General features: G+C 36.0%; 2 protein-coding genes, 1 long non-coding RNA gene and 1 pseudogene across 3 annotated transcripts; 2 read left to right on the top strand and 2 right to left on the bottom strand.

Annotated features, from left to right (window-relative positions):
* Positions 12,444-15,953, bottom strand: LOC18770974 (PHD finger protein ING2). Its single transcript, XM_007202390.2, has 7 exons — positions 15,760-15,953; positions 15,577-15,648; positions 15,261-15,472; positions 14,368-14,431; positions 13,697-13,953; positions 13,540-13,578; positions 12,444-12,768 (listed from the first exon to the last, which is right to left on the bottom strand). Exons 1-7 carry the CDS (start codon positions 15,803-15,805, stop codon positions 12,658-12,660), a joined length of 801 nt encoding a protein of 266 aa, XP_007202452.1. The 5' UTR covers positions 15,806-15,953; the 3' UTR covers positions 12,444-12,657.
* Positions 19,616-21,057, top strand: LOC109950440. Its single transcript, XR_002272641.1, has 3 exons — positions 19,616-19,865; positions 19,970-20,132; positions 20,251-21,057. It is a non-coding gene; the product is annotated as an uncharacterized LOC109950440 (long non-coding RNA).
* Positions 22,147-24,090, top strand: LOC18769517 (annotated as a pseudogene).
* Positions 25,574-25,948, bottom strand: LOC18770330 (pentatricopeptide repeat-containing protein At4g25270, chloroplastic). The gene has a single exon (XM_020568223.1). It carries the CDS (start codon positions 25,946-25,948, stop codon positions 25,574-25,576), a length of 375 nt encoding a protein of 124 aa, XP_020423812.1.

The raw sequence follows: 26,073 nt of genomic DNA, 5'->3' as shown, positions 1-26,073 counted from the left end.
AACTAGAGCAGAAGCTCGACAAATTGTAGATTTGACAAAGATTTCTACAGTGGGTTTGACAACTTTCAAGTGTTGGATGACGGTGGTTTCATCTAGTTTTCATAAATCGGAGCTCGTGGGTGTCGCCAATTGATATGCGTTTGGTGGAAAATTAACTAGGCCAGCGATGGTCACCTCGGTGGTATCAACAGTCTAATTTGATCAATGAAAAAAACACAAAAAAGAAAAGCTTGTGAATTTAAGATGGGTTCATTGATGTTGACGATCGGACAAAAATACACAAGCAAATCTACCACTTTTGGGTTATTGTTGTGGAAATTGTTTGCATGATAATTTGTTGCTCATAGTGAATATATGGGCATAGACCAAAGAGATAGAGGATGAAGAATTATTTTGTTTGTTTTTTAATTTTCAAATGAAGTGAAGGAGTACAGAGGGCTCTTAATATTTATGGGTTATTTATTTATTTTTTTTCAGAACTATTTTATTTTTATTTTTAATGGAATTTGGGTATATTTAAGTGAGTTTTTTTATTTATTATATTTGAAATAAATTATAAAAATTGACATTTATGAATATAGGTTTTTGATTCAATTCTAAACTTGTAGAGCATCCGCAATGGTTACTCAACAGTTCATTTTAGTTTAGTTCAATAGTTCAATAGTTCAATTTATTGAATTTTTTTTGGCAGTTATTGAACTGAACTACAATTTCATTTGCAGTGGTGCCAATTTTTAAATGATTGAATAAAATATGAATAAGTTAATTACGATAAGAATTACACAATTGAAATGGTTTCAAAGAGATATTTAAAGAGAGACTAATTTTGAATGTAAAAAAAATTATTGAAAAATAAAATTTCTACATAAACAATTTTTTTTGTGGGTGTAGGAAGTTCTGGGAGAGTAGTTTTCTACATATGTATTTATAGGTAAATAACTAGCCATTTGAAAAGGGAACTAGCCACTTGTGCTATTGAAAAGTAAAATAAATTAGGAATGGCTAGTATATATAATTAGCTATCTTTTTATAAAAAATAAAAAAAACGCTTTCCTTTCACCCAAAAAAAAAAAATTAAAAAGTAAAAAGTAATGTTGTCCATATGTCAATAAGAGAGAGGCTGTAGAGTTATTATGGTGGGCCAGCTTATTGAAATGAATTTCATTTTATTTACTTCTGAAATGAATTATTGATTCCTGAAATAAAATATTGATCTCTAAAATGAACTAAACTTTACCACTTCAAATTAAAAATTCAATTTTTTGAAATAAAATTCAAATGACCCTCACCATTACAAATGCTCTTATTGATAAATGTCTCTCGTTTATAGGGAAACCCATGAGATTCATTCTTTCTTTGCAATCCATTTTCCTTGATAGTTGTCTGCTTTGCTTTCAATCAAATATTCTGATTGCAAATCAACTTCAATGCTCAGTTTTGTTTTTTCTTTCTTTTTCTAACGTGTTTTTTTTCTTTTCTTTTTCACGAAAATTCATTTATTTATTTTTATTGTGAAAATTTGACCCTATTTTTTTGTCAAACGATAGAAATATAATTTATAAAACCGAAAGACTCGATTATAATAGCCACATAGGCAACCAAAAAACTTGAACTTATACCTAAAGAAAAATTTAAGAGAAATGTCACCTTAATTTTTTAAAATCCATGATTTGTCATTAACTTTAACACCATCTAATTTTTCATCCATTGTTAAGGGTATTTTTAAAATAAAAAAATTGTATATCTTTTAAAAATTAACCATTAAAAATCAAGTCCTTCCTACAAACCATTAAAAAAAAATTTAAAAATGAAGAAAGAAAGTTGAAAATTGCAATTTTTTTTTTCCATTCCCCTTCTGCCGTCTCTCTCTACCCTTCCTCTTCCTTCCTCCGCCCCCTACCCCACTATCTCCTTCCCTTTCCTTTTTTTTTTTTTTTTTCTCCCTCACGACTTGACCACCCCACCCTCTCCCTCTATTTGACTCTGACATATAAAACCATCTTCTACCAATATAATAATATTCTTGTTATAAATCGATTGAATGTGGATGACCACCATTATATCCATTATCTCCACCTTTTATTGTTTTGTAACATATGTTATTAATATAGTAATTAGTACCTTTAACATATATTTAGTGGGTTAATTTTCTATGGTTATAAGCCTATAAATAGGTACTTATCAAAGATTAAGCTAAGAAGTTGAGAGAGCAAATTATATTACCTTTCCTTTCTCTTTTCTCTCTACAATATCCCTTTAGTTTTATAACAATTCTGTGAGTTTGTGTTTTTTATTTTGGGAGTTTTTCTCTTTAAGCCTGTTTCAATTTCTAAAGTTTCTGAATTTTTCTAAATTCAAAATAAATGTTTATTAAATTAAGGATTTAGAGTTTGGATTATTGATTTGTTGGCAGGGAGAGCACTCTATGCGCTCTTTGTTTATCGCTCGGGTACTTTGGCACGCAGTCATCAAATAGAGTGAGAGGGTGGGGGTGGGTAGGGGGCGATGGGGAGGGGGTGGGGGGAGGAAGGGAGAGAGGTCTCTTTTTTTCCTTGAAAATGAAAAGATTAAAATACCCTTAATAATGGATGGAAAATTAGATGGTGTTAAATTCAGATGACAACTCATGAATTTTGAAAAATTAATCATTTCTCTTAAATTTTTCTTTAAGGTAACAAATTGAAACTTAGATATAAGTTCATGTGACATTTCTAGAAAACTCCCTTATGATAATTGCCTTGGTTTTAATCATTGTGATTATTTATGGTGCATGTTGTATGTTGGTTGCATGTACTTACTAGGTTGCTTTAACTCATGATATTATACAAATTTGTGGGAAATAGCTCTAACTTACACCCTTTTTATAATTTTAACTGAAAATACCACCTCTCCCCGAAAATTTTGGAACTATCACATATAAATATATATTTTGACAGGACCCGCTCCAAATTCCTCGGAACCAAGCTGACAAGACTCGCCCTGGATTCCTCGGAAACCAGGACGAATCCCGTCTTATTTCCGACATCTTACCGATGCCAGGCCCACATTCTAATAATGGAGACTTTTGTCGAAATTTTAGCGGAGTCTCCTCTGTAATTGGGACAATCCCAAAAATTTCAACCTGCATAACAAACACAATATAGTCTCAACCAGCAGCATGCATTCAGCATTCAACAACAATTCAATAGTTTACAACAAAGGCCCCTGGCCGTCAATAATTTCAAACATAAACACATTTTAGCAACACTCACTTAGTCTAAAGGGAAAATGAATATTCATTCAAACAAACCTCGTTTTCAATCAAGCTTTAAAACCACCGACAAGGTCGGCACCAAACTTAACCAAAAATCAATAGCAGTGAGACTAGATCCAACCGACTATATTAAAGTTCCAGAAATATCTTGGTTTGCAGCTGAACCTGGGTGGGACCCAGACCACCTACGTACTCTTTACAAGGGATCAAGCCACATGTAGTTCTAACAACAACAAAAATCACAATTCCTTAAATATAATAAAATGTTAAAACAATCTTACGTTTGTAACCCGACTCCTAAATTCTTTAATTTAATATTACAGCACAAATCACATCTAAAATTCATAACTCTCGAATCAAACCTTCTATATAAAACCATACATGTAACCACCCGTATAGTGCATATCCTGCTATCACCCACTAAGAATATATGGAACACATAGTTTCATCCAAAGGCAACCTTTATATTTTTTGAAGGCAACAACATAATCTTTTCCGAAGGCAACCGGTATATTTTTTGAAGGCAACAACATAATTTTTTCCGAAGGCAACAGGGGAATGGGGAAACCAGCCAACCACATGTATAAACAAATCGGGCAGGTGGCTGGGGAAAATCCTGGCTAGACACTTGCAAAGTGATCTCAATGTAGGTATAGGAAAATCACTGGCTGGACACCTACAGAATAATCTCAATGTAAGTACAAGCAATACACTGAGGGTAACCGGGGAATGGGGGAAAACTGATTAACCACCTGTGTAGACAATCGGGCAGGTGGAGGGGGAAAATCCTGGCCGGATACCCACATAGGCAGGTACAGGCAATACATTGGCCGGACACCTATAGAGTAATCCCATGTAGGTACAGGCAATTTCCATTAGCCGGACACCCACATAAGAGGGTACAGGCAATATCCACTGGCGATGTTTTGCTCGTAACTTCTTCGTTACAACTCCAATTTGAGCCTACTACGTGTCTACGGACTCATCTCAGTACGATCTCCTTAAAAATATCAGTCATTTTTCCAAAATCTCTATGGATTAGAAAATGACCAAAATACCCCTACCCCAAGGGTAAATTCATAATTTCATATTTAATTAAATTAAATCATTTAAATAGGGAATTTAATTGGAGTCGGGGTGTTACATATTTATTGTCCACTTATTGCACACATATCACTTTTGTTGAAGTTCTCTCTTAGCTCTCTCTTGGCTCCGTCTCTCACTTTCTAGTCACTCTCTCGTCTCTCGTCGCTCAGCTCTCACTCTCTCTTCTCTCTTCCTCTCCCAGCTGAATTTGTTCATCGAAGCTCAACTTCATCGTTCACCTCTAACAGGTACTGTTCATCGTCATTTTCTTACAGTTTAAGGGTTTCTCTGAAGTTGGTTTAGGGTTTATGGGTTTCTATGAAATTGGTTTAGGGGTTTGTTTGAAATTGGTTTAGGGTTTAGGGGTTTCTCTGAAATGGGTTTAGGGTTTAGTGGTTTCTACGAAATTGGTTAAGGGGTTTCACTGAAATTAGTTTCAGGGTTTCTCTGAAATTGTCTTGTTATGATGATTCCTTGTTTGAAATAGTGAATGGGTTTGTTCTTTGTGAATTGATGCTTGCACTGCTGTTGCTATTAATGTCATATTGCTGTTTTTTTGCTGGTGTATTACTAATTTAGTGATGTTGTATTGACATTTTAGTGCTGTTGTATTTATAGTTTATTATGATTTTTGTAGCAGTTATTAATTGGTACTTGGTGGCTTACTGTGGGTCTTTATGACCATTGCAGTTGTAGCTTAGCTCTCTCTCTCTCTCTCTCTCTCGCAGTTGTATCCCTTTCGAGCAGCTCTCTCTCGCTAGCGCTCTCTGTTTTGAATTGGGAAACCCCCCATTGACCCCATCTTCTAGGTATGTCTTCTGACTAACGTAAGGTTGCGGCTGCTTGCAACCTTGAAGCTCTACTCCATTGCCGACCTCTAATAGGTAGTCTTGATGGTCATTTTCTTAATCTCTGTGGGATTATGTGAAATTGGTTTTATTTTGATTGCTTGGGTTTCTATGAAATTAAATTGCTTTGAGTAATGTTTTTTGAATCTTCATGCTCATCCATCTGGGTTTTTACCAAATTCATTTAGATTGCTCTGGATATGTGAATTTTAAAACTTGGAATTTTCCATTTGATGTAGTAGATATGTATAGTCTAATTGTGATGAGTCCTTGTTCAGTGCTGTGTTATTGTTGATTTATTGTGTTATGTTGCTGTTGTATTGTGGTTGTATTGCAGTGATTTGGTCGTGACTTCAAATGTTTTAATGAAATGTTGTTTTGTCATGGTTAGAAATAGAGACAATTGTTATTCTGGAAGAGAAAAAGAAATATGTTGTCCAACAATTCACAAAATCTGAAGAATATAACCATGAAATGGTTAAATGTTTCAACAACGGCTTCAAGATGTTCTGAGATTATGCTTCGATCATCTCACCGAACTACAATTGGAGTGAAATTGATGTAGCTGGTGTCTGGCAGGTGCTGAATATGGGTGGAGAGGGAATGGTTCATCATAGCCTCATGCATGTAGCGAGGATGAAGGCCAAAGACATGGATCTTTTGATGGACCTCTAATAATTTGCATTTGCCAAGGTTTGTGTTGCTGGGTGAGGGTAAGTACCGGTTCGCTTCATATTTTGGTGGGTGGCGATTTATGTTGAATGTCAAAATTGAAGGTAGTCTGAAATGGATGTCTGCGTATTGTACGTGTATTGACCTAATATTGCCACCCTAGTGTTCTTATATCGCTACTTGTTTGTCAGTATATTGTATTTATATTGACCTAATATTGCCACCTTATTATATGTATTTTGTGTCAGTTGGTACTCAAAAGTGTGCCACTTGTTTGTTTATTCTGCGATTGTAACCCTACATTGTCTATATACTGCATACTAATGACGAGCCACTGTTATACCTCCCTAAAGACAAATTATAGATCAGTTTATATATCAAGCTGTACGAAAAACCTCAACTAAACAATCTAAAGAATAAGTATGCTAACTATGACAACAACTCCAAAATAAAAGCATAATTTGAAAACCGAATGAGAAGTACATCCCTAGTGGTATTGATTAGACGTACTACCCAATTTTGTTTCACAAAATGAAAATTGATGCATATTCCTACTCCAAAATGAGTACAAGTTATCTGCCATGTCTAAAAAATGGATACAGTTTATCTGCCATGTCTACAAAATGGATACAGGTTATGTCCCATGTAAGGTAAGTAGCCATTAATTGTCACCGACTATACAATTTCCCAATATCACCATGTACAACATGGCCGCAGACCCTGTAAATGATTTCAAGTTGCTAAACAGAATAACTAAAGCAAATAGCTGTATCGAACTGGATGGATCACCATATAAAGCAGCTCCACCAGAGCTTCCATGTCTGCATATTCATATAAAGGATAAACTGAAATAATTAAATTCTGACTGAATGGCCAAGTGATAAGTGAAGACTGAATTCAATTGAGAAACATTATCACCTGTATCTCATATATACGCCTCCCCCCTCAAAGCCTCTATCTTAAGCTTCAGTCGGTAATAGGTGATTTTCGACGGGTCAACTTAATCCAAAAAAATACTGGCACTGAGATGCTCGATGAATTTGACTGTCATTATTCCGCAAGAGGCACTGTTGGGCCAATAAGTTCAGAAATTAGAACTGCACTTATTTACAATATCAATCAACTCCATTACATTAACATAGTTTACCCATCACATTGTTGGGGCAAATCTCCAATGCTGCAAATTGTGCAACAAAAACTAATATACATCCCTGCCCCACCTAGCTACTTGGCAGCTGAACCAAGGCCTAAAGGTGCATGTCACATTGAAGATATTTCCCTTAGTAATTCTTCAAGTCCGTTCTCGAACAAGTGATTCATCTTATATGACTTGTTTCTCATGTGTCCTTCAAATTACTTGTCTCTCCCTCCAACTTCTATCTCACAAGGATTTAAGTCTTTACCTTACATGATCATTGACAATTAACTAACAACACACCCAGTACTCTGCCACTCCTGCATAATATAATATTTAAAGACACATCTCCAAACATCAGATAATCATGAGACAGTTTAAGCTAGAATGGGAAGGTGTGGTAGCAGAAGCCTAATTGAGAACAATTCAAGACTAACGATAGAAATCTATCTAACTAAAAAGAATTTTAAAAAACAAGAAGACATCGAGAAACAATTGATTGACTTCAAGGTATAATGTAATGGAACATCCTATGAATTAGTGGCAACCACAATAATGACTCCAATATGCCCTCCTTTCAAATGTAAGAAAATGAATGAAATTGGCACCATCCCTTCAGTTTCTTCTTAACAAAATAAGAGGTCTGTATGTATTGTTTGCTTTATCGATATCAAAGATAAATTAATAAATAAACCATCAAAACTGTATAAAATGTTTGTTAGACATGTACAATTACAAAATTAAAAGTTCTCCTCAGAAACAGAGTTCTCTAAGTATCCATACACAAAAAAAGAAAAGCAAAAGCTTAAAGAGTTAGCTTATAGCAAAATCTATGTCCCCATTTCTCTAAACCACACCTGCTGATGGTAGGTTCCCATCTTCACTCATTTCTCGCTTTCTTTTAAGCAGACAATGATCAAGCACAAAAGAGCAAACTTTTAAAGAACTCATATTACACAACATATGGTTCTTTGCCCTTTTTTAAGCCTTTGAATATTCATCCCCAAACTGAAATTCCAAAGAATCACAAGAAAATATGAAAAAGAAAGAAAACTTATCCATATCCAATATGTAAGCCCTAAAGTTAGTAAACAAAGTTATAAAAAAAAAATGTCAAATTAACAAGCATTATTCTCGAACAAAAAGTATGATATGGTTGGGAGTTTACAAGTAAAAAATGATATACACAGGTTAATTGTCTTAGACTTTAGATATCATCTTCAAGAAAGAAAATTGATATTGATTAGACTTGTAAGAAGGTTAAATGCAATGGTCATAAAGACCCATAGTAATCCACCAAATACCAATTAATAACTGCTACAAAAACCATTATAAAACCATAATAAACTAGAAATACAACAGTACTAAAATGCCAATACAACATCACTAAAATAGCAATACACTAGCAAAAAAACAACAATACGACATCAATACCAATAGCAAAACAACAGTAGTGCAAGCATCAAACCCATTCACTGTTTCAAACAAGGAATCGTCATAATAAGACAATTTCAAAGAAACCCTGAAACCAATTTCAGGGAAACCCCTGAACCCTAAACCAATTTCGAACAAACCAATAAACCAATTTCATAGAAACCCATAAACCCTAAACCAACTTCAGAGAAACCCCTAAATTGTAAGAAAATGATGATGAACAATACCTGTTGGAGGTGAACAATGGAGTTGAGCTTCGATGAACAGATTTCGCTGGGAGAGGAAGAGAGAAGAGAGAGTGAGAGCTGAGTGACGAGAGACGAGAGAGTGAGAGCTAAGCGACGAGAGAGTTAAGAGAAAGTGAGAGATGGAGCTAAGAGAGAGCTGAGAGAGAACTTCAGCAAAAGTGATATGTGTGCAATAAGTGGACAATAAATATATATTTATAGGTGATAGTTCCAAAATTTTTGGAAAGAGGTGGTATTTTCAGTTAAAATTATAAAAAAGGTGGCATTTAGAGCTATTTCCCCAAATTGGTTGTTTCAACGAGTGCATTCATGGGAATGGGAAGATATTTATTTGAAGGTTGATTAAATATTTTGTTTCCACATTTTCTAAAAGCAACTGAACTTTTTTTTGCTTTGATGATGTTAAGCTTACATGTAAACAAGCTTATATTTATGAATTAAAATTTGGATCAATAAATCTCTAATGATATTTATTTATTTTTAAAATGAGGGAAATTTATTTCCTCAACTCGCAGATTCACATACCATATTTCAGTACAATATTGGCCTTGAATTTGGGACGTGACAATATTTACTGTAAAATAAATAATATATTATATTCTTTTTTTTAAAATACAAATTAACCATAAAACTTCTTAATTTATCTTATACTTATCTCCCTTAAATCGTGTAGGTTAGTATCTAATATTTGAACTAAAAACTCCTGCATTTCAACATTTTTTTTTCTTGTTCTCTTTTCATGTCTAAGTACCTTAATGTTGGAATATAAATTATTAACTTTATAGTCTTTAATAGTGTAGATGATAAGATTAGTATTCAACAATTTTAAAATATGACATTCAAGAAACTTATGATGGTATATATTACTAATCAATATAAAATGATATTATGAAGTGGGCCAAAATAAGTAGTTAGTGTAGTAATAACTCATTAACCGGTTAGTGCTTGAGGGCTCCTATTCAAATTATTTTCTAAAATTTTGTGTAGGGACCCCTCTAATGTGAAATCTGTATGAATGTTGCATTGCAGCAGATCCCCAACCATTCGAAGAGCATGGAATTTCAATTTTACATGTATGTATATATTACTATCAACACTAATTATCCACAAAATATATACACACATGTAAGGCTGAAAACAAGAAAACGATAAAGATTCATCTCTCTATACATCAATATCTTTAAATTCATTATTTATATAAACGATGTGATCATCTTTAATATCTCCAGTCACTTTGGTTAACTTACTATCCCCGCCAATTGTGAAACATCCATAAAGAATGCCAACACTGCTGCAAAGATACTAGTTCTAACCGTGCTCTTCAAAGGAACGTGGGTGTTTTTATTAATGTCTGAAAAAAAAATGATGGTATAGCTGGACATATCTCATTTAATCTCAATGTATGTGTTATAGTTTCAACCTAATTGCTCACTTGTGTGTAGACCATTCGACTTCCTAGGATTGCAAGAATGGTATCAAACTTAAGATTGAAACTAACTCAGCCTTATGACATGTTTACTAATCTGTAATTGGATTAGGAGTTGAATTGAGGAGAATTAGATTCTGGATTCCTATCGAAGTTGTTTACTAAACCATATGAATTGAAGAGAGTTAGGGGGGTGTATTCAATTGAGATTTTAAAAGACTATTTAAAAATTAAAAAAATTCAGCGGATTTAATCTGAATGTAAAGACTTATAAGATTTTATTGATAATTTTGTATAATCAAGATTTTAACTTTTGGATTTTAAAGATTATATCATAAGATTTTATAAGATTTGAAGGACCACATGGATTTATATCTGGGTCTGACTTAAATACCTAGCCCGACAAATATAGTGAACCAAGAACATGAGAGGCTGTTGGTTTTACCATCTTAACGCTGGCATTCTGTACATGTCACATCCCGAGATCGGCTCCGCCGTAGCACCATATTCTCCGCTTTGGGCCCCCTTCTCTGCCCTCACGGTTTTTTTTTTCTGGGAACTCACGAGCAACTTCTCAGTGGGTCACCCATCTTGGGATTGCTCTGACCTCAATTCGCTTAACTTTGGAGTTCCCATGATTACGAAGTTAGTGAGCTCCCAAAAGACCTCGTACTAGATGGAGGCGGGCATGTACATATAAGACACATCACCCCCTCTCCGTTGGTCGATGTGGGATGTTACAATCCACCCTCATTAGGGGCCCAACGTTCTCGTTGACACACTCGCACCACACGGTAGAGTGACTCTGATACCAAATTGTCATATCCCGGGATCGGCTCCGCTGTAGCACGATATTGTTCGCTTTGGGCCCCCCTCTCTGCCCTCACAGTTTTATTTCTGGGAACTCAAGAGCAACTTCCCAATGGGTCACCCATCATGGGATTGCTGTAGCCTCAATTTGCTTAACTTCGGAGTTCCCATGACTTCGAAGCCAGTGAGCTCCCAAAAGGACTTGTGCTAGATGGAGGCGGGCATGTACGTATAAGGCACATCATTCCCTCTCCGTTGGTCAATGTGGGATGTTACAACACAGCTGGTAACTCCACTCAAATAGTATAAAAGAAACTTGCTTGTGTTACCTTATGAACTGTTACTATTATGAGATATCATGTGGTTCTATGCAAGTGGAGTTTCTGCCCTATGTTTTTTTTGGTGGTAGTATTTTCTCTTCTATCCCCTACCGCCTTCTTTTTCTCTTGTATCCATGTTGATCGAGGCAACAAGAACAAATAAAAAATAAAAAATTCTCGTTGGTCATCTTGTGTGTGAATTTCTAGTCTTGTTCGTCTAATGGATAGTTTCATTGAATCTCAAAGCTCCAAAAAAAAAAAATACATAAAGAAAGTTGACATGTATAGAGTAACAATATGCTTTGGCTGAACTGTATGCTATTTCCCAGGAAAAAAAAGGGAAAAATGAAAGAAAAGACGAAAAGTTACTTCCCTTGAAATTCTCCCAAACCTCCTATGAGTAAACAACATGAATCATAACTATATGCAGAGAAGGTGAAGTGGGTTTGCATGTATAGCAGAGAAGGTGAAGTGGGTTTGCAGTTAGAGTTGCAGAGATGGCTGGTGGCGGTGAAGCTTTGGGTGTTGAAGTTGGCTTTGAGAGAAGGCGAAGTGGATGAGCACAAAAAACAATCTCACGTGAAAAAAAAAAGTCTCATGGGTTAGGGTGGGATTTGAGATAGGGATACGTCTCACTAAAATGTCTCACACAATTTCGCATTTGAAAAAATCCTTCGAAATTAACAAGTTTTTGAATACTATAAGATTTTTTGTTACTTGTTTAAAGTCTTGATTGAATACCAAAAGATTTTGACTCTTTTAAAAAAAATCGTAATAGTCTTAATAGAATACCACATGACTTGTTTAGATTATTTAAAAGTCTTAATTGAATACCACAAGACTTATTTATCCCAAAATAATCTTTTAAAATCTTAATTGAATATACCCCTTAGATTCCAAATTCCGGATTCCGAATTTGGAAAGGTATTTTTTTGTTTGTCTAACTTAGTACGCATGATGATTTTTCTTCTCAATCCATAAGGAGATTGTGTCACCACCATTATTACTTACAAAGCTGTTCCACGATAATACTTACAGTGACGTAAAAACTAAATCAAAGCCGAGAATTTTTGTTCACTACTAATGTCACAAGATGATTCTCAACCTCATCTGCTTTCCTAAAGAGAGAAAATTTACGCATTTCACTCAATTTCAAGTAGTTCTAATCTAATCTACCCAATAAAACCTATCAAATTTGAGCAGCAACTTCAAAGCAGGAAAAGGAGAAGGGGGTAAGTTGTTAAAGAGGGAAGAGCAAAGAAATAGATCCAGGTAAGAATCTGATAGATCACATCTCCATCACATTCGTAACCTTACAGATTATAGTCATAGACTCATAGCCTTCTTCCCACAGTTTTAGGGAAAAAGATACTGAAACAACACGAGTGGTTTATTAAAGCAACTTAGGCTGTGCAAAACATACAATTATTGACTTTGTGGTTGTAGTCTGCATGTTGGACAATACCACTTTCCCTTGAATCTTGTCTCTGGTGTCAGCCCAACGCATGCATAATGGAACCATTCGCCTCCTTGGCACTGTCAATTAGTAAAAATTACACATGATAAAAGAACAAATACGTAAGTAGCAAATTGCACTAGAGTAACTTTGTCTATTTTATTTTTCTACAGCCAATGACAACCAATAAGCTAGAGTATTGAGGAACTGTTACGGCCTTTGTAGTCAAACAAGGTTATGCAATAAGAAAACACCACAATATTCTCACCAGTTACAAGTACTAAATATATGAAGTGGTTCCATAGTAAGCTGATGTGGATTTACTTAACATTTTCAACTTCAAGCATGTAGAAAGCGATAACAAAGATACTGTTAAACATAAAGCAAAAAAGATGAGCTATACGCTGTTGTAACTATGAGCCTGATCTACAACCCCCACCTCAAAGGGAGGGGGATGTGCGAATTTTCAGGTTTCTATGCCCTATGATCCTTCAAGAGTGCATGTGAATTGTAACCCATTCATTTTTGTGCTATTATATATGCACAAAACTCGAAGTTTCTTTTAATTTACACTGTTAGAAGGAAAAATCTTGAGAAAACAAATGCAGAAGATCCTACTATAAATATTCTGTAAGAGATTTAACGCTGATCAATTTAACATGCAAATACTATGAGCACTGTCATAAAAAAATCTCATGACTAATGCTAATATTTGTTTTTGCAGCTGGGGCAAACGAACTTCTAAATTTAATGTACAGATGAATTCTATTCAGAAAGAAGCATAAAAGATAATTAATTAGGTAATCAGAAGGGAAAGAAAAAGACATAAAGAATGAACCAAAAGGACTTACATTTTCATTGTCACAGGCAATCATATCTCCAAAAGAGACCTGAAGAATCGTGTTAATTCCTTTAGTTCAAAACATTTAAACTGAAGAAATTGTAAAAGTAATGTGCACAATAGTAGCTTAAACTGAAAATAACAAAGGTGTAACGAAAAGGCAGAACCTGATGGCAAACGCAGTAGGTAGGTTCATTTGGATCAATGGGTTGCTCAACATCAACAGGGACAGCATAGTCCTTTTTATGGCTTCCTGGGGGAGGCATGAGTTCAAAGTCCCTATCGCGCTCTCGATCCCAGTCCCTATCCCTAAAATCAAGCCTTTTTGATTGAGGTGTTACATACATAGGCTTGCGCTTTTCATTTTTAGGGACTATAGGTAATGGAGGAAGAACTGCTGGTTCATCGGGTGGTATTTTTCCTTCTGAGAGAATAGAAAGCAGATAATAAGATAAATAAATAGTTAATAAATGTTCTCACTCATTGGTTTCAAGATGTGCACCCTCAAAACAAACAGAGACGCCTGAACTGGCTGATATAGTTTATGGCTAGTAAAATGTAGGTAGGACTTCCTTGATGGGTTTCCAAATGGCAGAACTCATCTACTAAGTATAGGTGAGCAGAAAGTATGGCTTAGTAGAGTTCAATTGAGTTGAGCTTTGATTTTGTTAACTTTTCTACCTTTTTCTTCGTCCATGGCCTATTACCTTCAAGTGGCCTAACTAACTGGACTATAACTAAAAGTACTTTTGTTTCAGAATTCATTGAATGGTTTCTGATCCTTCAAAATATAGTATGGACTATTGGGACAACAGTAGACTTTCACAAAGTCATGTACCTTGCTTTAAATCTTCTGCAAAGTGATTCAGATCCTCGTCAAGTCGTTTTACATGACTATCTATCTGATGCAAACACAACATGAAGAATTTCTGTAAGTTCCAATTATAAAATATTCAAAAATTCCCAAGGCATTTGAAGCCACAAAATAAGGAAAAAATACAGGGAGAGTAGGTATACTACATGTACAATCTAAAACATATAAAAATTAATATGCCTCAAGGCTTATGCCTAACCTTGCAAGACTGAAATGCCTCACATACGAAGAAAAGAATTGAACTATTAATTTGAAAAAGTGGTGCTACATACTCCCATCTAGGATGCATTGTCATGTTCTCTCGTGGAGCATTAATTGTTACAGAGAAGAATCTAGCAACACATTAAGTGAATTTTAACAAAGACTTATGTTTGAAAGGCTTGTTCATTCAAGAATGGGGTGATACCCTACTGGTTCTTCAAACTTAATATTAGTTGAATGGTAATCAAGCTTATGTCATACCATTTGAAACTAGCTCACGATATTCGCTTATGTCAGCGACAATACCACCAGATAATAGGACCTTTCAACTAAGCAAGGCACTATACGAAATTCCTCAAGTAAATCATTCTCTACATTAGGATAAAGCAATCCCAGAAAGCTCCACCAAAAATGTGAATTATCCAATTTAAATAACAACTCTTTTGGCAGTTAAATTATGTGTCCGAGAACAGAAACTGACTACTATGAACTGGCATTGCATAAAAAATGCAATTAAAAACCCATAATAGAATTCCACCAATTATAGCAAAAAATAAAAAAGTAACAGATGAAGTATAATATTTGAGCACCCCATTGAATAACTTGATAGAATTCAAGGAAACACATCAGACAATATGGTTAAAAGAGAAGCTTACCAGGTCATAAGCTTGTTGCGCCAACAAAACCTTCTCAGTACACAGACTCAATGCATTATCTTGATTTGCTTCGATTTCTTTTCGGATTTTCTCAATTGCCGCTTCATCTTCTTCATTGTTATTATAGCTATGGTTATTGTTCCATTTCTTTGAGCTCTGTGAAGACAATCCCAAACAGTACTTAGTCTGCTGCCTCGTCTGGTGTATCATGGCTTATTTGCAAACACAATAATTTATCAACTTATCAGAATTTTCAATCGTACAGCTCTAAAAATTCAAAAAAGAAAGGTATAGAATTGAAGAAGCGTGGAGTTACATTGGGAGCGTTCGTCGAGTTCTCGGATGGTGTTGAGGAGCCTCTGGAGCTCAGCAGGCAATGTGCTTGCGTCTTTGAAAACCCAAATGCAAATTCAAATTCATACGAAATTCAGTTCAAACTAATTTTAGTGGAAAAATATAAATAATTACAAGTCCAATTGAATTATCGAATACAACTTACATTCAAGATAGTCGTCGACGTACACTCCAGTCCGTGCAATTGCCATCGCAGGAAGTTTGGGGATTTTTGCTATCTAGGGTTTCCCTGCGAACTCTTGTTCAACCGGACAAAGCAGACAAGCGGCGTCGTTTAGCTTAAAACCTCAACATGGAAAGAAAAAAGAAAAGAAATAGTACAGCCGCAGCGATACTCGGTCTTTCTAATTTTTTTAAAAAGAAATAGTATAGCCGGGCGGCTATATTCGGTTTGTTAAATTTTTTGGCTTTTTATCACAAATGATCCTTGAGATTTACGAAATTATCACGAATTGTCCTCGAGGAATTGCCTTGTGGATGTCAACCCAGGTCTTGTTTTGTCCAATCGAGTGGGTATTGGTGTTGCCCCCTTAAGGTCTAGTTACAATTAGGAATACGCCCTCTATCTTTATCCATGGATCCTTTCCTTATACTTATTCATTTAGAAAATAAGTAAGTAAACAATAGGGTTGGTAACTCGGAGATAGACTTGGTTCCTTAGTGACTCAAAAATGCACCACCTCTTAGAGGTTTTTTTGTGACATTAATAGTCCTTAATGTTAGGTCTTTTATCATAAATGATCCCTACCATTAGAAATTTTGTTAAGTATGACGTGGAAGATAATTAGAGCCTACATATCCAATCACATCATGACATATGGATTAAATAAATAAATAAATAATTTTTTTAATGAAAATTCCCTCCTTTTTTTTTTTTTTTTTTGCAACTTCCCTTTCCCCTCCCTCTACTCTGTCACTCTCCTCCATGTGCTCTCCCTCTCCCTCTGTTTTTTTCTTGCCTACTGCCACCTGCAAGAAAAAAAATATAAGATATACAGTGGTAGAGAAAATGTATAGTTATGAAACTATATCTTTGTGGTAGAGAAAGGAGTGTTTAGTTGTATATCATACAAAATAATATAACCCATATTTTGTACATATTTGTATAGTTGTATATCATAACCCACAACCTGGGAATCTCCCTATGTTTTTTTCTCATCCACTGCCACCTGCAAGAAAAAATGGTCTCAGTTTTTTTTAAACACTACCACCCGCAACCCACGCCCTACTCCCCCACCCTCTCCCCTCTGTATTTTCTCTCCTCCTCTACTCTACCCCTCTGTTTTGTTTGAATAAATGTTTGTGTGAAAGGATATGTGGAATTGCCTTATGCAAGTGATTATTTTCCAAAATATACAGAGGGAGAAGGTGGGGTCGGGCGTGGGTTGAGGGTGGGGATAGCTTGTAGAGGCAAGAAAAAAAAAACAAAGGGAAAGAGAGAGCACAGGGAGGAGAAACAGGCTAGAGGAGGGAGAGAGAGGACAACAGAGGAGAGAGAGAGAGAGAGAGAGAGAGAGAGAGAGAGAGAGAGAGAGAGAGAGAGAGAGAGAGAGAGGCTAAATGGATTTTTAATTTTTTTATTATATGGATTTTCATTAAAAAAATATTTATTTCTTTAATCCACATGTCATGATTGGACATGTGGGCTCTACTTATCTTCCACATTAGCCACTTAACATAATTTTTAATAACAATGACCATTTGTGGTAAAACGTCATAATGTTAAGGACTACTAGCCTCTTCACACGCGCTTCAGCGTTTGTGAGAGGCTTTTTTTTAAAAAAAAATTTTAAATTTATTTTAGAATTAAAAAAGATAATGGGTAGTCGTGTTCCATAAAAATAAGATCCATTATCTAATTTTTCTTTTAATTTTAATTTTTTTAATATGAAAAAGTGTGAATTTACCATATTATCATCATTTAATTAATAATTTCAATTCTTAATGTTTGCATTAACCAAGGGCATTTTCTGATATTTCCAATGTTTCACCATTCTCTACCTTTTGCTTTATATATATAGATTAATGTCACGAAAAAAAGCATTCGTGACAATTTCGTAAACATCAAGGACCATTTGTGATAAAAAAGCTAATTTTTTTTAAAGAAATAGTATAGCCGCGCGGCTATACTCTTGATTACTCTAGTCTTTTTTTTTTATATAATTATTTTCCCATAATTTTCGTTTATCGATAAGAGTAATTTAGAGCATTATCCATTATTGTCAGGCCATTGCCCAAGTCTCTATTATCCAATTTTGATTTCTTGCTTTTCCAAAGTTATTACATGTATGTTAGATAAAAAGTGTAATAAAGAAATTAAAAATTCACCCAACATAATCTCACTCTTATTTACAAATAGGAGTTTTTATTTTTAATTGAATATGACCCACTCAAGATAAAAAATATCTCTTAATTATAATCACTTTATAAAGAGAAAACCCTTTGATTCCAATATGAAAAAATGAAATAAATAATGGAATTTGATTTGATGTTACGACTGCATCTAGGGAACCCTAGACTGCCTACATACCCCATTTTGGGGATCAAGCCTTTTGTAGTTCTCACCTAATTTGATTGGACTTTCAAGGAATGAATGACCCCTTGAAAGAATTTGTGGTATGAGAAATATTTTATGAAATTTGGATGAATGTGGTTGGACCAGGGATTCAATTTGAATTGTGGTTGGAAAAGTGTTTGGGGTGAATTTGGTTAAGGACACCAGGGATTCTGTTTGGGCTTGCGGTCGTATCTGGATTGAATTTCCAAATTGCCTACGTATCCTTGGCGGAATCAAACCGGACGTAGTTCAGAAAATTTGGTTGGACTTTCAAAGAATAAATGACCCTTTGAAAGAATTTGTATATTTGAGAGATTTGAATTTGATCTCATTGAAATTTGCAGGGTAGATGACCCATGAGAAAATTTGGAATGGTTTTGTACCATTTTTATTGTTAATGTCCAAAGAAAATTAAAAGGCATTTTAAAGAGCCGATTAATTTACTCACATATGGTTTTTAAGGATTAATCCATGAACCACATAATTTATTTGGACCACCTATAAAATATTTTGGGCTTTTGAAAGTTAATGGGTAATTTGTTTTGTCAACCCATCAACTTGTTTTCGGACCTTAACATTTCTATTAGTGGGCCTATAATCAAAGAGTCCATGTCAGAAAGGCTTTGAGAGCTAGCTGCCAATTGAAACCAAAACCGATATCTATATGGAGTAATAGAGATCAATTCAAACTGAGCCACCTCCATCTTTATCTGGAGTAGTTCAAATTTAAACTTAAACTAGACCAATTTATATATCTCTTCAGCTACCCGTTAGCCATAATCAGTTCAGAGCTTTGAATCTAAGACGCCAAAACCAAAGAGACATCAAAACAAGGTTGGTCCTTTCCTTTGCTTCTTTCTGTCAGAGTTAGACGTTATCACCTATTAAATTATTAATTGAAAGTCTTGGAATTTGAAAGGCATCGTCTGTTTTCCAAAAGAAAACAGAGCTTTTGAACCAAAGGAAGTACAAAACTTATTATTCTTTATTTGCTACTTTTCTTCTCTGTCTTTCTTGCTTTTCTTCTTCCTTGCCTTTGCTGGTCTCTCCTTGGCCGTTCAACTCTCTTTTTTTGTTCTGACACAATAACATAACCTCAACCCCTTTTTATTTTGGCGTAGGTCCTGTAAGCCATCTCTTGTTTCTTTTCCTTATATGCAACACGAATTGGGTTTCTTTGCCTAAAAAAAAAAAACATGCACAAGCCAAAGAGCTATTTGTGTATTTTGTTGAGTTTGGCAGTACCAAATTCATAGCTGAAGCTTCTCCCATTTTTAATCCCAAAGTTCAGCCACGAATCCATGCTTGACCTCTTTTTTGCTTTTTGTTGTTTCCTCTGTACTTGTGGCAGACTTCAATCAAAATGGATTTTGTCTTTACCCATTATGTGTTTAGAGTCCTTCAAATAATAATAAATAAAAAACTCATCTTTGGTTTTGTATTGACTTGACAGGAAGGCTTTCCTTGAGCAACGAGTTTCTTCATTTTTGGTCTAAAGACCAAACTTTGGTTTGAAGAAAAGTTGCTGGCACAAAATGTGCATCCATTTTAACTTTGACTTCTCCTTTTTCATATGGAAAGTCTCTCTTCTTCTCTTTTGAATTTTGTTACCTTTCTTCTTCTTTGTTTTGGGCTTATGTTGCTCTTGGGTTCTTCAATAGCCGCAACGCAGGAGGCTTCTTAGCCTGAAATTGGTGAGCCATTTTTCTTTTGCTTTTTAGCTTGTTGATGCTTTGCTGCATCCTTTTCTTTCCAATTTGATTGGGATTTCTAAGGCTTTGCATATTTCCTTTTGCAGACTCATATCATTTGAGAGGACCATCATACTGCCAATTGAGGTGCTGGCTTTGTTTTGTTTCAGTTGCTTCATATTTTGCAAGCAACAAAGTGAGAATCTTTTGCAATTTGTTGCAGAGGAGTGTTGTCTTAGTGACCTTCATGGGTGTGAATCATCAACTTCTGTAAGCTTTCTGGCAATCATTAATTTCTGCATATCTTTTAATATCTTCTTTTATATTTCCTTCTATTTATGTCAATCTATGAGGCTAAAACAGAGTTATTGATTTTCTCCATTTGCAGCACATTTTGCCACCCGTTCTTTCTCCAATTTGCAGATTTGGAATTTTGCTCTGCTGAAGGTGGGTTGGGCATATAACAAAGCGTCTGGACTATTGATGTTTTCTGTTTTTGGTACTCAAGAACACTCGCAAGGTCTTCTCTGAGTACCACAATGTGCCTATGGACACTCACAAGGTGTTCACAGCACTTGTACAGTGGGGTTCTTGCAGAAGCCCATCTGTAATTCACAACAGAGAGGTCCTTGTGAGAGCTCTCTTTGTGTAAGTAGCACAGCTATTGCCAATTTGGGAGGATTTGTTTGCATTTTTCCACTGCTGAAGTCTCCGTTGATATGATACATTTCTTGATATCACACATGGAGGAAGTTCAGGCTTCTGTACAATGGCCTCACATACATATTTTTTTACCTGCAAGTCAATTGTACATAAAAGGATACTCAAATGAATTTGTTTATACCTTCTCAATGGTATTGTGACAGAGCTTCGTATGTCTTTTGCTTGCTTCTATTCTTTGGATTTATGCAACAGTTCGATGTGTTCTTTTTTTTTTCCTTCCTATGGATTTCTGCAGCAGTTTGGTACTTTTTTTTCTTCTTCGTCGTCCCCCCTTTTTTTGCATCCTTTGGTCCCTTTTTATAGACCAAGAGGAACTGACATAATGGAGTCAGTTATCGCCTCACGTACTATATGGGTGGGAGTAACTTCCCATTTTCAGTCACTCCTCAACGTACATGTTCTGTTACTGCTTAATATTTTCTTGTAAAAATATTAATATTAATTCATTTGGGCCTAAACCAATTTAGCAACAAGTCCACAAAACCATTTTATCTATGGGCCCAACTTCTTTAAACTTGGGCCAAAATTTAATTTGCTGTCAATGAACTTTTTTATTTCAACAATGTATAAATAATTTAGCATTTTTCTGTTTAATACTCGTATTATGCACGTACATAAGAATTTTTAAATAATACTTCCATTTTCTGTATACATCTTAAAAACTAGGTAAAATGAGTATTTTTGAAAAGTAAATATATAATACACGTATTGTACACAGACGCACTTATTTTTCATCTTCAATACATGTGTTCTTTTACAAAATTTTCAATAATACACAAAAAATTCACGTATTATACACAAAATACTCGCATATTATTCAATAAAAATAAAATCTACTAAAAATTTTAAATACTAATTATTCACTAAGTAAATTATAATTAAAATATAACAACTAATTAAAGTAATTAAAAAATATATATATTCAATGGGTATAGCCACGTGGCTATAAATAGAATATTCCAACAGTATAGCCGCACGCCATACTCTAGCCGGCCGGCTATACCCATTAAATAGTGGGGTCTATCGGCTTTTGGGTCTTTTCCAGATAGACAGAGCGTTTGTTGTGATGATTTGGAAGTGGGTGAAGTGGTGGTTGTTTGGGCAGTTGAAGGAGTTGGATTGTAGTTGCTGTAGACGCGGGAAGACTCATCGTTTAAAATGCAGTTACTCTATAGAGGAAGCACACCACCCACACCTACAGTTATAAAGAAAACAAAACCGACGACCCTGGAAGCTTGGCGGGCAACTCCAATATGCCCACCAAGTATTGGATGAAAAACTCCAAAGAAGCTGCGTTCCGCCTAGGCTGCTGCTATGGACAAGTTTTCTATGTTTTCAAGAAACGGATTCAATCTTGCAAAACAATGAAATGAGTCATATCCTTCCCTTTAATCAAACCCCCCACCGCCACTGCCTGCATCGCCACAGCCATCAAACCACTCCAACCGCCAAACCCAATTGACACCAGTCACACCAGCATCACCCATACCCAATCGAAATAAGTACACACAAAACCAAATCCCGACAAAGTCATTTAGTCTATGCTGCTTCATATATAATGATTTCCTCAGAGAAAACGTGTTTGTAGATAGAAGAGATGGTTGGCATCTCCCTGACTTGCTTGTTAACGTTAGCATACATCCGGTTAAGGCTGGCCCACCCTTGCGGTGTATCTGATTACCATTTTTTTTTCCCCTGCTGTTTTTGCCTTTTAACTTTCCATTTTTTTTTTTGAGGTCAAATCCAAATAATTCAACCTTAACCCAAGTTTATTGTTTTTTTTAGTAAATAAATAAACGAAAAGATAATAAGGGAATATGATCTTTTTATATAAAAAAATAAATACTTATAATTTTTTTTTAATTTTTTTGGTTAAAACAGTATAGCCGCGCGGCTATACGGGTTATTTTTTTTTTTTTTTGGTTCGTATAGCCGCGCGGCTATACTAATGTCACACCCAAACAACCACCACTTCCTCACCCACTTCCAAACCATCACAACAAACACTGTATATCCGGAAAAGACCCAAAAGCCCATAGACCTCACTGTTTCATGGACCTCCTCCATATCCCTCCCACCCTGCCGAAATGGTCAATTGGCTGAAGCTGTTGCGCATTTCATCCAAATGAGACGAGCCGGCGTCGAGCCAAACCACATCACATCGTTACGCTTTTCTCCGGCTGTGCTCATTTTCCGGCCAAGGGTGTATTGTTTGGGCCTTCACTTCACGCTTACGCCTGGAAACCCGGCTTGGATACAAAGAATATGATGGTGGGCACGGCGGTGATTGATATGTATGCAAAGTGTGGTGGGATGGATTTTTCTAGATTGGTCTTTGATGGGCTGGATGTGTAGAATTCAATGACGGATGGGCATATGAAAAATGGCTAGGTTGAGAATGCGGTCGAGCTGTTTGAACAAATGCCACACAGAGTCTTGGATGGTTTTGATTGCTGGGTTTGTCAAGAAAGGCCAGTTCGAGCAAGCATTGGAGTGGTTTCGTGCGATGCAGAATTGCTGCCTGTGCTGATTTGGGAACGCTTGGATTAGGCTTGTGGATAAACCGGTTTCTTGTGAAGCAAGATTTTAGAGACAACATTAGGATAAGTAACTCGCCGATCGATATGTATTCTTGATGTGGCTGTAGTGGTTTTGTGGTTTTGCTTGTCAAGTCTTCGAGAGCATGCCTAAAAGGACACTGGTATCATGGAACTAGATAATTGTGGGCTTTGCTGTTAATGGGCACGCAGAGGACCTCATGCAGAAGGAAGGGTTCAAGGCAGACGGGTTCAGCTTCACTGGAGCTTTTACCGCCTGCAGCCATGCTGCTTTAGTCAACGAGGGGCTCCATTACTTTGATAACACGAAGAGAATTCACAAAATAACCCCGATAATTGAGCATTATGGGTGCATAGTTGATCTGTATAGCCGTGCAGGGATGTTGGAAGATGCCTTAAATGTAATAAAAAACATGCCAATGAAGCCAAATGAAGTTGTGGTGGGTTCTTTGCTAGCTGCATGTAGAACCAATGGGAATATCAGTTTAGCTGAAAGATTAATGAAGTACCTCTATGAGTTGGATACTGGTGTTGATTCCAACTATGTACTCTTATCCAATATATGTGCAGCGGATGGTAGGTGGGATGGTGCAAGCAAGGTTAGGAAGAACATGAAAGCCCTCGGAATACAAAAGACGCCGGGGTTAGTTCAGTTGAGATTGACTGTAACATTCATGAATTTGTGGCCAGTAATAAATCTCATGTCGACACAGAGCATATATATTCAACCCTAGAGCTTCTCTTTTGAGCTCAAATTATGCGGGTATGTTCCAGAAAACATTGTGAGGGAATCATACGAATTTGATTGATACTTGTAGATCATATGAAGATACAATACATTTTTGTAAGCTCCAAAATATATATGTCCATATAAATCTTTTTTGGGATGTGAAATCAAACCATTATTGGTTCTGTCAATATAGGATCAGTACAGTTTAGTTTCGTGATTTTTGAAATTAACTGGGTTGGCCTTCTAAAAAAATATAATGTAAATAAGGGAAACAGACCCACATAACTCACAAGAAGGTGATAATGAATTCCTCCCTCACCGTTTTGACTTATCCTCCATCATAAACCACCAAACACTTGATGCTTTGATTAGTTACAAGCCCACACTACTAGGCTCGACAGTGGTAATGTTCCGTATATCACAAAGGCTCCTTTTTCCCCTTCTCCTAAAAGTAGGAAACGCTTCACTCAGTGCAATTTAACTGGAAATGGTGCATGTTTTGTTTTGAGACTGATATTATTAAACGAAACGAACTTGAGGAAATTAGCATGCTCACAAAATTATCCTGGCTTTTGTAAACTTGCAAGATTTTACCTGCTCTGGCATCAAGCTTTGAACTTTAACCTGAAGGTGTGTGCTTGCTAGGGAAGAGATGATATATATACCTGAAAAAACCTGTGTTTGGGAAGAGACCCTTGTATATGTCCTTAGCTAAGAAGTTTTTCTTTTGTTGGTGAGTGAGTGACTGAAGCTGCAAGATGACCTGGTAGAATAACCTTACATATAATATATATTATATCTAGCTAATAAATAGACTAAGTCGAAAGAGGTTTGTGATCAAATGCAGTTGTTTGATAAATAAAAAAATTGTAATTAGCAGGATGCCAATTCTATTGGTTAATTGACTAAAAACCTTTCTCATAAGTCAAGATCTATAAGAAATGATGGCATCCGCCAAAGTTTGGTTCTGTATATTCAAAAATCAATCTCTTTTCAATATCTGTATACCAAGAGTAAACTCTAATTTTCTTACTTTTGTCGATATGAGCTATCGTAGCATGCGATCCCCAAATCTTCTTGGTGAACAGTTAGCAGATCATAGAGAACCTTAGACGTTTTGATGGCATTTTTCTTTCAGTCTGAGAAGGGCAGAACTGAAAAATTCTTACGTCCTTGGGTGGTTTACCGTCTGTAGCGTTTTTGTCCATTGCCATCAACCTATACTTTTGCATAAACTAATATGCTTTAACAATGGTAGAGACAGGACATCCATCTATAATCTGTTCCATCTGTTCCCTGAAAAAATTCCTAGGCTAAGAACTCCCAGTAACTAGAAGCCAACTTTCTATGTGCAACGCAAGCTTGTTTACCCCAGACTTGAGAAATCAAACTCACTGATGACCTTTTGCAAGCACTTCACTGTAAATGCCTAATAGAGATGCTACAGCAAGTCATCTTCCATAAAGCATCTGTTCCACTCTCTCAGCTACCTCTACCTTCCCATGAATCCTACAAGCGCCCAACAACGCACCCCATAATGCCTCATCTGGTTCCACTGTCATCCCCAAACCAACTCCTCTGCCTCCTCCACCCGTCCCACCCTGCCTAACGTATCCACCATACAGGTACAATGCTCCAACCCTGGCTTCACCCCGAACCTATGCTCCTCATAATTTCAAAATACTCCCTCCTCTTGTCTGTTAATCCGCCATGACTACACGCTGCAAAACCGTAGTGAATGTCACCACATCTGGCCTCTCTCCTGCCTCCATCCTATCAAACAATTCAAATACCTCACCAAACACTCCATGCATTCCATACCCGGCCAAAATTGCCAACCAAGAAATCTCATTTCTTATGAGCCTTCTGTCAAACACTTTACGCGTACCAGCCAAATCACCACACTTAGCACACATGCTGATCAACGCATTCAAGCTGGCCAAATCTAAGGCAAACCCATTAACCAAAATGGTTCTATGTACTTGCTTTCCAAGCCTCAATTCCAATAATCCAGCACAAGATTTGGGAACCACAGGCAAGGTATGGCGGTCAAAGGCTTTAATGGCAGCAAGCATGCGGATAAAAATGGACAAAGATTGAGAGAAGAAGCCCTGAGACGAATGGGCTCTAATGAGGATGTTGAAGAGGAAGGTGAGTTGGCGATTACAGGAGAAGAGGAGGTTGGCCTGGCTCAGTTGAG

This window comes from Prunus persica, chromosome G7, assembly GCF_000346465.2.
Source record: "Prunus persica cultivar Lovell chromosome G7, Prunus_persica_NCBIv2, whole genome shotgun sequence".
In the NCBI taxonomy this organism is placed as follows: domain Eukaryota; kingdom Viridiplantae; phylum Streptophyta; class Magnoliopsida; order Rosales; family Rosaceae; genus Prunus; species Prunus persica.
Note: the sequence above shows the minus strand (reverse complement) of the source record. Positions and strands in the feature narration are given on the sequence as shown.

What these genes read in the sequence shown, in the direction of transcription:
- LOC18770974 (XM_007202390.2), bottom strand. Translation starts at nt 15,805, where the DNA reads ATGGCAATTGCACGGACTGGAGTGTACGTCGACGACTATCTTGAAT. An exon ending in ACTCGACGAACGCTCCCAAT is followed by an intron (nt 15,473 to 15,576) that starts GTAACTCCACGC and finishes TTTGCAAATAAG; the next exon opens with CCATGATACACCAGACGAGG. An exon ending in CCTACTGCGTTTGCCATCAG is followed by an intron (nt 13,579 to 13,696) that starts GTTCTGCCTTTT and finishes ACGATTCTTCAG; the next exon opens with GTCTCTTTTGGAGATATGAT.
- LOC18770330 (XM_020568223.1), bottom strand. Translation starts at nt 25,948, where the DNA reads ATGCTTGCTGCCATTAAAGCCTTTGACCGCCATACCTTGCCTGTGGTT.